Source organism: Scophthalmus maximus, chromosome 12, assembly GCF_022379125.1.
Source record: "Scophthalmus maximus strain ysfricsl-2021 chromosome 12, ASM2237912v1, whole genome shotgun sequence".
Lineage (NCBI taxonomy): Eukaryota > Metazoa > Chordata > Actinopteri > Pleuronectiformes > Scophthalmidae > Scophthalmus > Scophthalmus maximus.
In genome coordinates, this window is record NC_061526.1 from 14,571,470 (window position 1) to 14,589,808 (window position 18,339).

Below are 18,339 nucleotides of genomic sequence, written 5' to 3' on the forward strand. Positions count from 1 at the left end.
TAGTTATCATCACTACTACTAATGATGATGATAACAATAATACATACTCTGATATAGGCAATTCTTACAAATATGAAAAATTATTATTGGTTTGCATGTTAGTCGAAACACATTTATTTCAACTTTCAGGCTTTTCAAAGAAGCTCCAAAAAAAGAAGAGCGACTACACGTCCAAATAAATCGAGACGCTACTTCAACATTATTATGAATAAATAAGTGCTCCCGTGTGTTGCGTTCACGGCCATTCCGGCGCAACTGTTTTATTTTATTGTTTTAAATAAGGACACGCTGCAACACATATTGATATGATTTTATTGCATTTAGGTTATTATTGCTCTAAAAGCGACGGGGGTGTTTTGACCCCCAGGGCCCGGGGCGGACCGGTTTCCCGGGCGGGGCAGGGCAGGGCAGTGTTTTGTTGTTGTTCTTCTTCTTCTTCTTGAGTCCGGACTGCCCTTTGTATTGAGGCGGAGAAAGTGCGGAAAACACACGCTAGCTTGAAACCCAACTGACGTGAAGCAGAGAGTTGAGAACACGACAGAGGGGTCTCAGATGTGCCCGGGACAGTATTACTGGCCCCGATCAGAGCTGTGGTGCTTCTTCTTTTTTTTTTCTTCTCCCTCCTCTCCGACGCCCCGATCGTGTGACAGATGGGCCATTGTGCGAGATCTGCGAGTCACCACTAACATGACCTCCAGCGTCACGCGTAGAGTGGGGTGCGTGCGGGTGGGAGTTGTCTGGTGAAACGCATTGTTGTGTTGGGGGATGAGCCGTCCGCGGAGCCGCCGCCGCTGCTGCTGCCGCCGCCGCTGCTGCTGCTACTCGGTCGACTGCGGCTAGCGACTCCAGCCCATGAATGGTCCGCAAAGCAGTGCGCCGTGTGCTCTCCGTAGAACCCCCCGGCGACAATTCGCAGGCGCCCCCGAGGCCCCTTGCGCGTCCACTAAGGACGGAGAAGACCCCCGGTAGCGCCCGTTGGATGAGAACACCGTGTGCGGACTTGGAGCCACTTAGCAGGCCGCGTCGCCTCCGCTCTGAGAGGCTGCGGGCTAGCTGCCGTCTCCCATTCGGCTAGCTAAACTGCTCGTGCATCCGAGGTACGTGCTTTGGGTATTATTATTTTTTTTAAAATTATTATTAATATTTTTAATTTTTTTTTCTTGCGAGAGGAGGGAGGGTTGCCCCTGCAAAACGGCGATGTTTAAATGTGACACACGGGACGCGAATCAACCGACGCCGAGCTCTTGTTTTGTTTGACGCCATTTGCCCCCTAGTTTGCGCGGAGGCTAGCTCCCTTCTGGCTAGTTAGCCGGCTAGCTAGTTAGCCGGCTAGCTAGCTGGCTACTGTTATTGTCAGCAATTTGGCCACTTTTGGACTTGTTGAGGCGTGAAATGTGCACCTCCGCACCAAAAAACACACCAAAAACGGGCGAGTGCTGCACTCCCGAGCGGACACATTCGAAAACCCCCGGCCTGGCCGCCTCCCACCCGCAGTGAAATGCCCCCAGCTCACAGATACAACACGAGTGTGTTGTGGAGCTCGCCGCAAACTCCACAGCTCACAACACGGATGCCCGCTGTGTTTCGAGGCAGCTGCACCTTTTCCCCTTTTCCTTTCTCTCGAGCAGCTGGTCATTGACGTATAATGCATGCAAATCACTCAATGTTTAACTTGTGCTATGTGGTTGTCTTTTGCTTTTAAGTGCAATGGCATATTTCTTAGTGTTAAGCAGGATCACTATATACTACAGCAAGTAGGTATCCTGGATGCAATCTTATCTAAATGTTATGCATTATGTACATATTCTTACATCATGCTGTAGATAAGAAAAAAACTATGCAGTTGCACTGCCGTCAGAATATTTTGTCACTGTAATTTTTATCATAACCAGTATATTAGCATGGCCTTTTGATCTTCCTGACCCATGAAAGTCGGCTACCCCAATTAAATGCGCCTTCCCCTGGTTTAACTTTGTCTACGCTGATGAGTTACACGTATGCCGATCTCTACAGATGATTTCAGACATGCACCGAAGAAAATTTCCTGAACTTTTGTGCGAGAATGCAAAATTGTCCGGAGCTTTTCCCGCCAGCCCCCTGGTTCAATTTCAAAACAATGTGACAGTACAGCAGGTAAATCTCAGGAATGTGATGACTGTAAAGTCAAACACTGCTTTCCGCGGCTGAATTATCATGTCATGTCCTGCCTCCTGCATCCTCTACCCAGACGCCACAGAATGTTTCTGAGATTTTCCTGTTGGTGTGAACCCTGTCTTACTCGGAAAATCTCCTGCAGTATTCTGTCCTGACATTTTCCGGAGTTCTCTGATAATAGCTCAACTGTGTCCCCTCCACTCTCTGTTTCCACAGCAACACGGGGCGTCAGGATGAAGAAGAAAGCTCGGCAGCACCGGGTTGCGGTGCCGCAGAGGCCGCCGTCTCCGATCAAGCCTTCCCCCAACAAGCAGATCTTGACGTACGCCCAGGCGCAACGCCTGGTAGAGTTCGAGCTTGACGGCCGCCTCCATCGTCTCAGCATATATGACACGCTGGACGTGATCTCCGACGACGACCCCATGGCGCAAGAGATGATGGAGTGCACCAGCAACAAAGAGAACGCAGAGAAGCCACAGCAGCAGGTGCGCCTGAAGTCAGTGAGACTAAAAAACAACCAGGAGAAGAGAAACGCTGCGCTGGGCATCACGGGCCAAGGAGAAGGGGCCGGGCACCAGGTGGGCGGTAACCCCGGCCCAAAGCTTCCAGAGCCGAAGTTCCGTACAGTGGAATATAACCTTCCAGCAGTTCCTAAGCGTCAATCTGCGTTTTATAAATACACAGAGAAAACCGAAGAAGAGCTAGACGAGGAAACGGAATATGACATGGACGAGGAAGACTATGCCTGGCTAGATTTGGTCAATGAAAAACGGCGAAGCGAAGGGGTCAGTCAGGTCTCCTACAACGTTTTTGAGTTCCTCGTCGACCGTTTTGAGAAAGAGTTGTACCTCGAGAGCCTGGATCAAGGCAGCGAGAAGCAAGCCGCCATCGACGAGGACGCCGTGTGTTGCATCTGCATGGACGGCGAGTGTCACAACAGCAACGCCATTTTGTTTTGCGATATGTGCAACGTCGCTGTGCACCAGGAATGCTACGGCGTGCCCTACATCCCAGAGGGCCAGTGGCTGTGCCGACACTGCCTCCAGGCGCCCACTCAGGCCGCCGGCTGTATCCTCTGTCCCAACAGGGGCGGGGCGGTGAAAAAGACGGACGATGGCCGCTGGGGCCACGTGGTGTGCGCGCTGTGGGTCCCCGAGGTGGGCTTCTCCAACACCACCTTCATCGAGCCCATCGACGGCATCAGCCACATCCCCCCGGCCCGCTGGAAGCTCACCTGCTACCTCTGCAAGGAAAAAGGAGTCGGCGCGTGCATCCAGTGCCACAAAGCCAACTGTTACACCGCCTTCCATGTCAGCTGCGCCCAAAAGGCCGGCCTCTTCATGAAGATGGAACCCATCAAGGACGTGACGGAGACGGGCGAGCCGACTTTCTCCGTGAAGAAAACGGCCTACTGCGGAGCCCACACGCCCAATGGCTGCGTGAGGAGGCCTCTCACAATCTATGACGATGCCAAACCCAAAAATGGAATATGTAAGAAAATGGACAAAGGGAGAGCCGCGGGTAAAGGACATTCGAAAGGAAAGCAGAAGAAAAAGAGTAAGAGCAAGAAGATTGAGCCTGAAGTCGAGAGTGAAGCTGCGACCCCTGCTACTGTACCTACGTTTCCAGCTCACAGGTACACACACGGGTTGACAAATTTTTGTAGCGTTTGGTTAACATATGCAGTTACACCTATAATCTGTCTTTCTGACGCTTGTTGTTTCAGCCTTTGACCACATGACACTCTGTAATATTTACCTTCCCCAGTAAATTCCTTGAATTCATCCTATTGTGGCTGTTAAGTTTGATGTCACTCTGACAAACAACCCACCAAAGCTAATCGACTAACTGTTTTTAAAAAATCACAGGTAAAACACTGCAAGCAGCTAATGTCGTCTTTGTGGCCCCTCTAGGTTACAAACCATTATGAACCAGGTGTCGGTCCAGAAGAAGAAAGCCTTCGTGGAGCTGGTCCTAAACTACTGGACGCTGAAGAGACAATCCAGAAATGGCCTGCCTCTCCTCAGACGCCTCCAGACAAGCCTGCATTCTCAGAAGAATGCTCAACCGGTTTGTTCATCTGTCAGTCAACCACAGGAGACTTTCAGTCTTCACTTTGATTTTTTTTTTACCAAATTACTAGTAGTTGTAGATCTTGTTTTACAATTATTCGTACAAAGTTTGAAAAGAGAAGATTAGCACACCTAAACAATTTAGAGAGAGAGAGATTAAAGGATGTTATTTGGCGTTGTGACGTTTATTTTCTGCTTGTTGATTTATTTTCTTTTTGTTGATCCAGCACCCATCAAGAATATTTTTTTTTACTGGACGTGCGTGTTCTTTTCCCTTATTTTATGATTATTGTTACAGCCACCATCCTCACACAGTTTGTTAAACCTATGCGGAACTAAAACGCATTACGGCTGATAACAATCTGTGGACCACAAAGTGACAGAGGAGCTCACTGTGTGGAAAAAAATTGTTCGCCAAGAGACATGTACATTTTGCATTTTTCTGTTCTATTCTTTAATGTATGTCTTTCTATCTTACCGTCTTCTCCAGAGGCAGAGCGAGGAGGAGAGCAGGGCACTGAAGGACCAGCTGAAGGAATGGCACCGCCTCCGACATGACCTGGAGCGGGCCCGGTTGCTGCTGGAGCTAATCCGCAAGAGGGAGAAGCTCAAGAGGGAAGAGGTAAACATTACCATCAGCCGCTGACAATCTGCCAAATGAGAGAAAAAATCTTAGGTTTTTCCCCTTTTGTGCTGTGCTGTAGATCAAGCTGCAGGAGACTCTCCTGGAGATGCAGCTCACTCCCTTCAGCATTCTGCTCCGAGCGCTGTTGGACCAGCTTCAGGCAAAAGACCAGGCCAGGATCTTCGCCCAGCCAGTCGATGTCAACGAGGTGAACATGGCCACACAAAGTCTTTGACCATTTTTCCCTACCAGACTTTTACCATTTTCAAATGCAAGAATAGAAATGTTTACATATATAGCAAAAAAAAGGATCTGATTCATTGTTAAGAACGATGAGGGATATTTATGTTTTTTCTTAAGTTGGTTGATTTATCAAAGGCTTTTTTTTTTGCGTTGATGCGGTGTACAGTCTGGCTTAAGGTGAGTACATGGACATGGACTTTCTGTTTGATAAGCAAAACTGTTGTTGCTGTATCACATTTAAGCCCTTTGCATTTAGCTGCTGTGCTATATCTAGGATTAAATCCCACTAACAGCAATACAGTTTAACACATTTTTCTGCCTGACCACGAAAAAATTGCAACAGAAATTTTGGAATAATGGCATCAGTTATGATGCATATTTCTATATGTCACACAAACATTTCTTTGTGTTTTACCTCATAATACAGAAAAGGCAGTGGCATCACTCGTCTGAGCTTCTCTAATCTCTTCGTACTGAGACGAACCGAGCTGACTTCAAAAGTTTTCCACTTAAAAAAAAAAAAGGGAACTTTGTTCGCCCCTGAGTCTATCAAAAGTTACACTCGCATCACAAAGTTGCACTCAAACACATTACAGAGATTATCACTGCTTGCTCCACACAACAAGATCATAACATAGTGACTCGGGTCTTTAGTACACTCCCCCCCTCCACGTGTATACGTTGTTGAGCAACGGAATGTGTAACCTGAGATGAAGATCTGCCGGCAGATGGCAGACACGTCAAGCCCGGCTAGCTCAGTCGGTAGAGCATGAGACTCTTAATCTCAGGGTCGTGGGTTCGAGCCCCACGTTGGGCGCAGCTTTTTTTGCCTCTCAGTTTCATTATGTCATTGCTAGAATATTCATAGCTTTTCCGTGAAAAAAAAAAGATTTGTTGTTAATGATCCTGATCGGTTGCACTGAAAACATGCAACAACAGAGAAATGTCAAGTCTGGTGAAGAATGGTGGGTAAAGATGCAATGCAAAGCAGGTACAATGTCTCCAAAAAATGGTTTACGTAATAAAAAAATGAATTACTCATATCTGCTGTTTACTGCAGGTGCCCGACTACCTCGACCACATCAAGCATCCGATGGACTTCTTCACCATGTGCCAGCGCATTGACACGCAGAGCTACAACAACCTCGAGCAGTTTGAGAACGACTTCCACCTCATCGTTGACAATTGCATGAAGTACAACTCAAAGGACTCCTATTTCTACCGGGCGGCCGTCCGCCTCCGGGATCAGGGCGGGGCCCTGCTCAGAAAGGCCTGGCGGGACGTGGAGAAAATCGGCTTTGACGCGGAGAGCGGCACGCACCTCGCCGAGGCTCCGGAGATGAAATCGCCGCCGTCGTTTTCCTGGGAGGATGGTGAGGGCAGCCGCAAAAAGACACCTGTCACTGTGATGCTTTCGTTATGTGTCAGGTCATTGGCGGTATTCATTAAATGTGTTTCTTTTCCTCAGTGGACCGCCTACTTGCACCAGCCAACCGAGAGCATCTGTCTTTGGACAAGCAACTGCAGCTGCTTCTGGAGAAGTTTGACCTGACCTGTGCCATGAAGTCCAGCCCCTCTCGCAGCAAGCGCGTCAAGCTCCTCAAAAAGACCATCAACGACGTCCGCAACGAAATGAGCCTAAAACGAGTCCTGCCCTCCCACCACCACCACCACCACCACCACCACCACCACCACAACCACCACCACCACTGCTCTTCCTCCACAACTCCTCCTACATCATCCTCATATTCATCGGCTCCCCCACACCCAGAGGTGGGCAAACCCAACGAAGAGAGACCGAAGCCCAATGGACATTTTTACGACGACGAGGGTAGGTGGATCCAGCTTCTGATTCTAAAAAGAAAATCACATGCCCCTCAATATCCCAAAATGCATGTCAGAGATTAGCCCCCTACCCCAGACCCGACCTCGCAGAGCAAATCAGTCACATGACATCACTGTGTTCAAGTGTGTATGACTACACATCGTCTTTGTTGCTCTCGGTGCTATAACACTGGTTCCAGCCTCTGATAAGCTGTCCATATCTCTCACACACGTGTAGCTATTTGAAAATAATGAAACAGGGATTAAGTCTGATTATCAGACTACTACAAAGTTTAATTATTTTAAACCCTAACCCTGTTGTATGGGAGAAAGCTTCTGTTTGTTGCTTTGGGGAGTTGTGCTAAAAAAATAATTATACAAAATGTCCTTAAACTGGAATCAAGAGAGTGGAATCGACCTTAATTATGTAATAAACTGATAAACCCAATTGAATGAGAAAGGGATTATCAGGGGTAATATCGTTTTGTTAAAGTTGAATAGGATTTTTCACAGAGCAGCGCGCACACTTAAGATTAGAAATCACATCCTAATTGGCACAGAATGGGTCAAACAAACATCATTTACGTCATAAAACCTGCAGGGTTTGTGTCCTGACTACTCATTATTCATTATTTACTAGGCTGTAACCACAAGAAAGAAAAAAAATATATAGTTTTAACAGTCACCACGGTTTTATTTTTTGCTAAGAAAAAGCTTAAAGTGGTAGAAGGGTTGTAAAGTCAGTGGAAGATTAAAATTAAAAACCCCATATGAGACGACTCCTCGTAGATCAATGGCATGGATCTATATGAAGGGCGATTAAAAACTTCTGAACTATAGATCGTTCAAGAGGCCCAGTAAAGCTTAAAACCGCTTGTGAAGCTTTTCCTTCACAAATCGCAGAAACTTGAGGTTTACACGGAGGTGAGAGTTCTGCTCTGGCAGCAGGGAACAGGTGTGAATCCACACAACATTCTTGTGCATCCTTGTGGAACTGGACACACAGGCACACAAACACACATCCTCACCCCTGGCTGAGTCACATTAAGTCAGCTGAAGACAGCATTAGAATGAGCTTGTGGGAGGAAAAGTCATTTTGCTCTCATTTGTTATTCATAAAAGTGCCTCCGCCCGTAGTTTTACTTATATGACAAAGCCAAAAGCCATATGATTTAATGCAGCGTCAGTATTTCTGCAAACACAAGGACAACGTGGATGTTGCAGCACATCACTGTTGCGTGTAACATTCGGCAGTCTGGTCTTTAAATGTCTTTTATGGACCTTTGTTATATATTTTTTCCCCCTTTATGAATATCTTTCTGCTTTCTTCCAAAATATTTCAGTTGTTTTTCTGCATAGCTCATACTTTATCATGAAATATGTATTAGATTAAAAAGTAAATAAATCTCGGCAGCACTTTGCCTAAAAACACAAAACAAAGATAAACTAACTGGTTTATAATAAGCAACAACTATAAAAACAGCCTTTGTGTCATGACCTGAATAATGTGTGTTGTACTTGGTAGTTAAAATGATTAATTCAGACTCCATCGTCAAAATTATTATTATTCCATAAAGCGTTTGTTTTCTCGTCTCCCACCTCCACAGGAGACAAGTGTCTTCCTCCCAAACTTGAGCCCTCGGACTCCATCCCGCCCCTCATCCACCTCGACATGGATCCCGAGCCCCCCACCCTCAAGCCGATCGATGCTGCCCCGGATCGCGACGACCAGACTCACGGCAAGCGGGTCAAGTTCGACGGGGAAATCCCGGACCTGCTCTCGTCGGCGGCGCGCCTCAACGGCCACTTGCGCGACGGCCTGCAGAGCTCTCTGCTGGACGGAGACGTGAGCGTGGTGGCCACATCCACTCTGGCCGAGCCCACGGGCACGGTCAGCCGCCGGACCGCAGTGCTTTTCCGTAAGTCGAAGACCACCAGTCCCCACAAGGACCAGAGAGGCGGAGACGAGGGGGTCGTCGGCGTCGACAGAAAAGAAGGCAGGGAGGAGGGAGAGGAAGACGACGATGACGATCAGCTGGGTTCCAAATCCTTCCTGTCGGTGGTCATACCCCGGCTGGAGACGCTGCTCCACGGCAAGAAGAGGAAGCGCAGTGGTAGCGGGGATAGCGAGGAGGAGGAGGAGGAGGAGGGGGGTGAGAGGGGAGGTGAGGGGGACCATGAAGAGGAGGGAGAGTCTCCTGTGAAACGACTTGACACTGGTAAGAACTGGTCATTCGATGTCGATGCCTTACATTTTCACAATTTTCTGCACGACTTAACATTTTCTGAGTTCCAGTTTGTGAGAAAAAAGTAATTCTTCAAACATTAAATGACAGATTAAATTATTAGAGCAGTATATTTAGCTTTTTTGCCAACTGCCGAAACGGGAAATCCAAACACACTCTTTTATATCTTTTTGCTAAACTCGGATTAGAACCTGTGTGCTGACACAGATATTTGACAGGGGTGGCTCAGATTCAGCAGAATTCTAGTTTTGTCATTGGCTGTGAATTTCACGCCGTTTGTGTTCTCTCTCAGGTCTGTCGAGCGGATTTCTTGAGGTGGAGGAGGAGAAGGAGCTCGAAGAACCCAGCAGAACCAGCCGATCGGTGGAGCCACGGAGACGCTGTGCCTCTGAGTCCTCCATCTCCTCGTGTAGCAGCCTTCCGGGGAGCACCAGGTAATCCACCAGCATTTTGTCCCGGAGAAAGAGACTCCACGTTCAAGCCTTCAATCAGTTTCTAAACTCTGTGTTCGTCTTCCGTCCCACTTCCAGCACTATTCTCAGTCTTCCGAAATGCGGGAAGGGGAAGCCTGCCCTGGTCCGGAGAAACACTGTGGACGATAAGAGCGAGTTGATCGCCTGCATCGAAACTGGGAACTTTGCAAAGGCAGCGCGGATCGCTGCTGGTGAGTTGGCCGCTCGACAAACAACCCACATGCACGTGGAGTGAGGGTAAATGTCAACATTTTGTATACGGACGTATTTTATCAAATATAATGAATATAACTAAATATAGTAAATGTAAATTTAGAGCATTTATAACAAATCTCCAGTCAAATATTTCCATTTAATCAATCATATGAAATGCTGTCTTCCACTGAGTTCAATGTTCGTGAATAATAATGTCAGTCAAGGGCAAAATAGTCAAATGTCATTAGCCAAAACATTTTCTACATCGGCTCCAATAATAAACACGTTTTACTTAAATGCGCTTATTAAGAAATGAGACTTAAGGGTAAACAAGGACACTAGTCACATCCTGTTGTTTCTCATTGTGTTTAAGCAATAAAATACACACTGATCTCAACGTGATAAGACAAGATACAATCATAAGTCGATTAATGGATGAAAAGGAAACAAGGCTGGAATATTTTTTACAGATAAAACTGAGAGTATGATTAATGTGTTAGTCGTACTTAAGCAAAATTGGTCGGTGGAAAATTCTAATAGGCTTCTTTCACTTCTGACATTGTAGAGACAAATTAATGTATCATTTAATCTAATATAAAATGTCCCAAAAAAATCATCAATGAATTAAAACACCACGTTTATTTAAGACTGTTGAAGTCACGTCCAGTTTCTCATGTGGCCTGTACGAGACGCGTGTCAACAGCTCCTGTAATTGTTAAAATGCCTCAAATTATATCACGTAAATTATTAAAAGGAGCACAGCTCTTCTCACTGTTTAACTGGAGATAGCTTCAATATCATTTAAACCTCTAAGCGTTTTAATTTGATAGAACCCCTGCGGACACCTGGTTTCCACACACACACACACACACACACACACACACACACACACACACACACACACACACACACACACACACACACACACACACACACACACACACAGGGCTGGAAAAATGAACCGCAGCCTGGAAAAATGAACCGCAGCCACCGGCCAAGTTCTTGCTACTTGTTGGCAAGTGACCGGCGAGTCTCTCTGCGCTCTGCCTGCCACGGTGGCACATAAAAAACAGTCAGCAGCTGGGGACTGGAGACCTCATCGAACGTTCACATTTTGGCCGATTAAACAGCTCAAGTGGCCCGGTTAAATTTCAATATCTGTCCGTCACCGAGGGGGTCGCGCCGAGGTCCGTGTGCACCTGCGCTTTTAAAAGCATGGCTTCTGAAATGTGTTTCTGTGTGTGTGCAAACCCACACATAACTTGTCTGGTGTGTTGTTCCCCGCTTCCATAGAGGTTGGCAACAGCAATATCTGGATGCCCGCTAGTGCCGCGACAGTTGCATTGGAACCCTTAAAGCTAGTTTGGGCCAAATGTAGTGGATACCCTTCCTACCCAGCCTTGGTGAGTTTTTGTGGGAGAGAGCATGAAAAATTAAAGTCTGTGTACTCGCTTGTCTCACAGGACAACAGCTGTTCTTTCAGGTGTGAAGTGGCCCAACTCGAAATGTTCAGTTTTGTCCTCTAGGTGGCAGCCTTTCACTGTTAACCAGTTTGATTTGACCTTAGCGTTAAAGGACAAATGAGGAAGAGAATCTAACTGTCACAAGCTGCTAGTGTGCATGCAATTGTGTGTGTGTGTGTGTGTGTGTGTGTGTGTGTGTGTGTGTGTGTGTGTGTGTGTGTGTGTGTGTGTGTGTGTGTGTGTGTGTGTGTGTGTGTGTGTGTGTGTGTGTGTGTGTGTGTGTGTGTGTGTGTGTGTGTGTGTGTGTGTGTGTGTGTGCGTGTGTTTCAACAGTATCGTCATCTTTACTTTATGCGCGATTGATTCTGTCTATGAGTGTATGTAGCCACGAGGTTTGCATTCATGAGCATATATGTGTGTGTGACTCCCCTCTTGACCCCCCCCCCCCCCCCCCCCCGCCGTGTGCAGATCATCGACCCCCACATGCCACGTGTGGGCTGCCAGCACAACGGGGTGTCCATCCCCATGCCCCCCATGGACGTGCTCCGCATCGGGGAGCAGATGCAGTACAAAGCCGAAGAGAAACTCTACCTCGTCCTCTTCTTCGACAACAAGCGCAGCTGGTGAGTGTCGCTCTCTCTCTCATACACGCACACACCGCTGCAGGTCTGTGCAAGGGTAAACCTATCAACCCGTCCGTCAGCGGATCATTATTCTCCGCCGGCTGCGCGACGTCAGTTGTCAAGAGGCAACGGATGGCTCTCGCTTCAGGAGGCGTTTTCAAAAATTTTCACCTGGACTTCAATCGGCATGTAAATTGGAGGTGCAAGCCTTTCTGTCAGACTGGTAGCAAATCACACACACACCTTTTTATGTACTGCTATAAAAGAATATTTCACCGATTAGTGACCACAAAGGTTTTGTTCAGAATATAATTTTAAATAACAAGCAGGAGTTAAAATAACACATTTTGCTCCTTGCACCAGATAAACATTTTAATCTTTTTCTTTTGTCCCTCTTTTGCTGCTGTTACAGTTGAATGTTCTCCTGTTTCCCCGTAAAAAACAACCTACCTGCAGAAACCTTAGATTCTTCACTGTGTGCTTGTGTTGCTTCTGTCATAGTGTACTCCAGTGTGTTTGTGCAGTGTTACAAATGGAGACCCAGACGGGTCAGAGTGGTACAATGCTTTTTAGAATTAAGTATGAGCAAAGAGAAAGGAGCTTAGTAGCTCAATCATATGTACACAGAGTAATTTAGTTTTAATCCTGATACCACTTTGATCCCCCCCCCTCCTCCCCACATCCTCAGTTAATATTTCTACAGTTAAAACCCACTCGCTCCTCCATCTGATTCACTGGCAGTCTCTCTGCCGATGACTCAAGTGAAACATTGACAGCAGGAATAGTAAGAGCGTTACTCCTGCTACTTTCATGGTTGAATACCAGGAGTTTGTCTTGTCGTATTTACTGAGTATTCTCATCAAACATTTTCTCAATTTGACACAAAATTCCTGGAAGAACCTGTGATCTTCTTTTCTGTGCATATATATATATATATATATATATTAAATTACTTATTTAAATTGAGCACGAACGAGAAGTTAATCTTACACGCAGGGCTCCATATCTAATGAAATACAATTCAACAATTCACCTTATATGGTTCTCAGGTGTATTGTTGCTATTTAAAAACATATAACATGAAATAATAAATCTGAACGAGGAGAATAAACTAGAATAATCTGTGTCCTTTTGAAATGACTGGGAACGCTGCTCAGATGGCGTAAACGTCCGGTGCTTGTTCTCCTCCAGGCAGTGGCTTCCTAGATCCAAGATGGTTCCCCTGGGGATGGACAAGACCATAGACAAGATCAAAATGATGGAGGGACGCACGTCCAGCGTTCGCAAGGCCGTCCAGGTCGCCTTCAGCCGCGCCATGAACCACCGGAGCATCGTGCAGGACGAGCCCGTCAGCGACCTCAGCGACGTGGACTGACGCCGCCGCCGCCTTGCGTGCAAAACTTGTACCTCTCCTGTACCAAATACACCCCCCCCGCCTCTTCTCTCCCGTCTCTAGCAGGAGACTCCAATGTTTACTGGGCACATGCTGTAATGGGTGGTGTCCGCTTCCTCATCCATTCCTACTCGCAAAACACACTCCTCCTCCTACCATGTGCCGATGGGATACGGCTGCTGCTGCTGAAATGAATGTGTCTATGTGTCCTCTCCACCTCCAGGCTTGTAACTGTGCTTAGAGACTGTTCTCCTTTTTTTTCTTTCTTTTTTCCTTCCTCCCTCACTCCCACCTTCAACTCCATGAATCAAGGCTGTCGTTTTGATTCATCACTTCGGGGGGGAAAAAACCTTTGGTGATTGATTCTGTACATTTGTTGGTAACCGGACCGAATGTGTCCGGGGGAATCAGGCCGAGCTGGAAAGACTGGTGTTAAAAAGTTGTTGCATTTCGGCTGATGTTCACCTCGCTCCGTTATTTTTGGCAGTTCCCAAATCTTCATTTCTGTCAAAAACTAAGCATCTTGTAGCTGGTAAACCAGCTAAAGCTGATTTTATTTTTGGAAAAAAAAAGTACATTTCTTGCCTACGTGAAGGCTTCTCAGTTGTGTTGAATCAGCTGTAGCCAAAGCAGATGTTTATGTCAAGGTCACATTTACATACTGAAGTCATCTCCCCCCCCTTTTTTTTTTTTTTTTTTTACAAATATCTTCCTTTGTATTTAAACTGTAAATAATCTGTACAGTTGCCTGACACTAACTTATTTTGTAGTTTGGATATAAATGGGTACTGTACACAAGCTTTTTTCTTAGTATTTATACTTGATTCCTTCTTGGCACTGACGTGTGAAGTGCTGTTTTTACCAGTGCCGTGTGATCGAGAAGCATAAAAACGTGCAAAGCGCCTTTTGTATCGAGGAGATTAGGGCTCGTGTTCCTGAAAAAGTATGAAAGTATTCCCTTTTTTAAACTCTTTTTCTTTAATTTTTTTTAAGTTATTGAAGTTTAAAATCATAAGCTTCCATTTGGCATTAATCCTTTTTTCTTGTATGAAATTAGTTTTAGTACATTTCTGTTCATATATATATATATATTTATATAATTTGAACACACATGGTATGTAAGTCTCTGAAGCTCATGCAGGCAGTGTGATGTCGTGGACACAGAACGTATATTGTTCTCAAAAACCAAAAATGTTGCTACCCAGATTTTTTTTTTTTTTTGCTGATTCTTTTCTGTGTGAAGTGTGAAATTGTTGTTGCCCCCCCCAAAAAAAAATTTGACTGTTACCTGGTTTTGCTGTAGTCGCAGGGAGACGGGCCTGCGTTAACTTGTTGTAAAGTATTTGCATCACTTTATATCCATGAACAAAGACCTGAAATCTGATTGTGGTAAAGTGGCACATTTTGTGGTGGATAATTGCCTTCCTTTTTAAGTAACCTTTTTCTAAACTTCCTTTTTTGTAGCTGTAGACTGAAAAGACCTTTCATTTTTTTATACTATCGCCTCTGTTTTTTTTCTGGGTAGCATTGGATAGTTTTGGTATATTTCATTTTGTACTTAACTGTAGTATTTTTTTTTTTTTTTATCAGGTCATATGGAATATTGCTGGGACTGTTTTTTTTGTAGCAAAGCAAAAAATAAACATACAAATATGAACATGTACCTCTCGTTCCCTCTCCCTCACTCTTCCTGTAGTCTCGTAGCGACATAGAACAGCATTCAAAATGTAATGAATTATTCATGTGTGCCCTTTGTTGACAAGTGTTTCAGGCGTCCACAAAACAACGGAGTAACTGGAAAGTTAATCTCAAAAAAAGGCAACATTTGAATTTGTTATTGTATCCATGTTCCCGAGTCTTGTTTTTGGGTTATGAGGGAGACTTGAGCACCACTTTAAAAAGGACTGCGTGTCCTTCATGGTTGGCGGAGGGCAGGCAATAATTCAACCTACCACTTGCCATATGGCACCGCACCCTGCTCATCTACTCAGCTGATGATTGTCCACTTAAACTGCAAATTGTGTCCTATAGGTTGCCAGCTACCATAATGCCGGGGCTGCAGAGAAAGGGGGGTTAGTTAATGAACTGTGGCAGAGCCCACGGAGAAAACATGATCTTTACAGGCCGCGGCACACTGCGCATTTTTCGAATATCGTTTTCTGAAATTAGAAAATTCAAGCCGCGTCTGCGGAGATGAACCTCCGCGATCGCTTGTAAACAGAGAGGTGGGATTTATACTTCTGCGAGTTAGGAAATGTTATATGCAGCCTCGGGAGATGTTTTAATGAAATCTTTACAGTTTTTCTCTTTCTCCATTTGCCAAAGCTACTTTTTTTGTTTGCTTTCAGGAGATATATCCAATACTGCCAGGATAATAACTGGCTCTTCACCAAAAATATATTTAAAAAAAAGCAAGTAAAACTCATCAAACGTTTAGTTTGGTAAAGGTGAAGGAAGTGGTGTACAAGTAAATTGACCTTGAGGTCAAAATTGGCTGCTGGGACTGGTTATTGTTACTGTTTGAGTTATTATTTTTCCACTCTTACCTATAATAAATGAATGTAGTTTGTGTTACCTTTAATGTCCGTCTCAACTGCAGGACAACTGAACACTCTGCACATCACCTCACATATCTTAACAATAATTTTACATGCAAGGTGATGCGGTTCCTGATCTTAATAAAAGATCAGAACACCATACACATAGATGAATATGGATTATTACTTAAACTGTAATGTCAATTCCTTAATAAACTTTGACAAATACAAAAATATTAATCTGGCAAAAAAAGATCTTACATTACCAGCGAATCAACGTGCAAACTGTTTTACAGGTGTGGCGGCCTGAGGTGAAGCTAGCTTTTCAAATTTTCATTTTGCGAATCCCAACAATTATTATAACAGTTTCACATCGCTGGGCATTGAAATTCAACTATATGTGAGGTGATTAAAAAGATAAGAACTCACAGACATCTGAAAATCAAAGGAACACGAGTGGAATAGATTCAGCTTGGTAAAAGGAAGGGAAAAAAAGCATATATCTCTAGTATAAATAATAATAATACAAAATTTTAAAAAAGCCAGACTCCCTGTTGCACAAGTTCGGCATCAACTGTACACGAAGGAGGCGGCCATTTTTGAAAACGTCCACGGGGAGGCGCTGTGGATCCACTCGAGAAAAACAGACAAGAACAAAACAAGCACCTACTTCCGTCTTGCCCGGACGTCGTCTACAAACAACCCCCCCGCCCCCCACCGACCCCCCTCCCCCCGGGTGTACACCTGAGTCCACCACCTGCCTCCGTCTCAGGTAGGCGTCAGCTTTCGGCGCGCACACACACACACACACACACACACACACACACCCTTTATTCCATCACTGGGTGCGTTCAAATGCGCAGATGAGAGTGGGAATGTCGATTGCTGCTAAATCAGACGTGGCTGCCGCAGTAGCGCCCCCCCCCCCTCCACCCCCCCCACAACTCAAAGTCTGATCGTGCCAATCACTGAGCGTCTAGTTTGTATTTTTCTGTTTGTCCCCACCTCCACTGAGGAGGAATGATCAGACTATCCAACTCTTTGAGTGCTTTGAGTCTGTTTGCATTTCTAATGGTGCACGTTGAAAGTTGACTAACACACACAGAGAGAGAGAGAGAGAAGGGCAGAGGTGTTAAAGCAGAAGTTTGCTGTCACACTTGTGGAGTTTCAACTGCCCGGCACGTCCCTGATGCAAATCAAGGCTGCGAAAAAACAACTGTTGAGATATGCATTTGTTTTGGTTTCGGGCCGCCCGCCTACCTCGGAAAGAGGTGCATCAGGTTTGATGCGGATTAAATGAGCTCGTAATGGCCCCGTGATGTGGAAGGGCCACCTTCAGGCCGCGCTGAAAGACATCCCCCATCTTCAGAAACAATTGCAGCCTAATGCAGTGGCAGAGACGCACACACACGCACACACACACACACACAGACACACACACACACACACACACACACACATGCACACACACACACACACACACACACACACACACACACACATGCACACGCACCCTTGACGCCATCCCATCTCTCCTCTCTCCTCTCTTGTCTCTGTGTGTCTTCTTCAGCAGATATACTAATTGTGTGGGGAGGTAAACACGGCAGTCAAGTGGAGAGGACGGCGAGTGGAGCGTGAATATCAATCTCCCCACATCAGTGTCATCGGATGACTTTGACTGAGTTGAGACGGGGGCTCATTAGAGTGGTGGAGCTGCGGCGATGGCATCCTGGTGGAGGCCTCTGAAGTTGTGGAAGCCTGCAGAGCTCAGGTGTGTGTGTGTGTGTGTGTGTGTGTGTGTGTGTGTGTGTGTGTGTGTGTGTGTGTGTGTGTGTGTGTGTGTGTGTGTGTGTGTGTGTGTGTGTGTGTGTGTGTGTGTGTGTGTGTGTGTGCGTGCGTGCGTGCGTGCGTGCGTGCGTGCGTGCGTGCGTGCGTGCGTGCGTGCGTGCGTGCGTGTGTGCCCCCCCCTGCACAGAGGTGTCACCGGGGTTCAGGGAGGAAATGTCACCCTCACACACACAAGTAAAAGGAAAGGAAAAACAATCCTCTACTTGTTTACAGACACACACGCGCACACACACGCGCACACACACACACACACACACATGGAACCCGCGCAAGCACATGGGTGTAAACGTGGGCACACGCACTTATTCTATATTCATGCTCACAACGTCAGGCTGTGACAAGCCAGAAAATGCCCGGCGTTCACACCGGTGTCAGAGCTGGCAAACTAATTCCCGATAACGTTTCCTCGGCCTTCAAGATTTTGGCGATGAGTATAAAAAGAGGAAGAAGAAGAAGAAGAAGAAAAAAAGGTTCTTTTCTCAGTTTTTCTCTTTTTTTTGTCGGCATTTTTGCACCGGAGCCGTTGTGGTTGGTTTTTCCTGAAAGTAGTAGAGGTGCTGGGTCTTTTCATGTGCCACATTTGATGTCGTCTAGGACGCTTTTGAGACACTGAGGCTTATCAGTCATCAGAAAAATAACAGAA

General features: G+C 45.9%; 1 protein-coding gene, 1 long non-coding RNA gene and 1 other non-coding gene across 9 annotated transcripts in view; all 3 read left to right on the forward strand.

The window, feature by feature from the left end:
• The first annotated feature begins 284 nt into the window (after positions 1–284).
• Positions 285–14,011, forward strand: brd1a (bromodomain containing 1a). 4 transcript variants are annotated; one of them, XM_035646797.2, is made up of 13 exons: positions 290–1,097; positions 2,371–3,790; positions 4,068–4,236; positions 4,717–4,848; positions 4,931–5,059; positions 6,155–6,467; positions 6,563–6,925; positions 8,526–9,137; positions 9,457–9,598; positions 9,695–9,828; positions 11,126–11,235; positions 11,764–11,918; positions 13,110–14,011. In XM_035646797.2, the coding sequence occupies exons 2-13, from the start codon at positions 2,388–2,390 to the stop codon at positions 13,291–13,293; spliced, it is 3,846 nt and encodes a 1,281-aa protein (XP_035502690.2). In that variant the 5' UTR covers positions 290–1,097; positions 2,371–2,387; the 3' UTR covers positions 13,294–14,011. The 4 variants fall into 4 exon arrangements, with proteins under 4 accessions (XP_035502722.2, XP_035502690.2, XP_035502712.2 ...); XM_035646819.2 differs by having other exon boundaries at positions 4,068–4,224; XM_035646808.2 differs by lacking the exon at positions 290–1,097 and adding an exon at positions 1,159–2,133.
• On the forward strand, positions 5,839–5,911 carry trnak-cuu. The gene has a single exon. It is a non-coding gene; the product is annotated as a tRNA-Lys (tRNA).
• Positions 14,012–16,561: 2,550 nt separating the features above from the next.
• Positions 16,562–18,339, forward strand: part of LOC124849336 — a 279,602-nt gene continuing 277,824 nt past the window's right edge. For 3 of the 4 annotated variants that reach the window (XR_007031941.1, XR_007031940.1, XR_007031938.1), the window contains exons 1-2: positions 16,562–16,620; positions 17,422–17,619. This is a non-coding gene — a long non-coding RNA (uncharacterized LOC124849336). Of the gene's footprint in view, positions 16,621–17,418; positions 17,620–18,339 lie in introns of all 4 variants that reach the window. The other variant, XR_007031939.1, reaches the window with a different exon arrangement.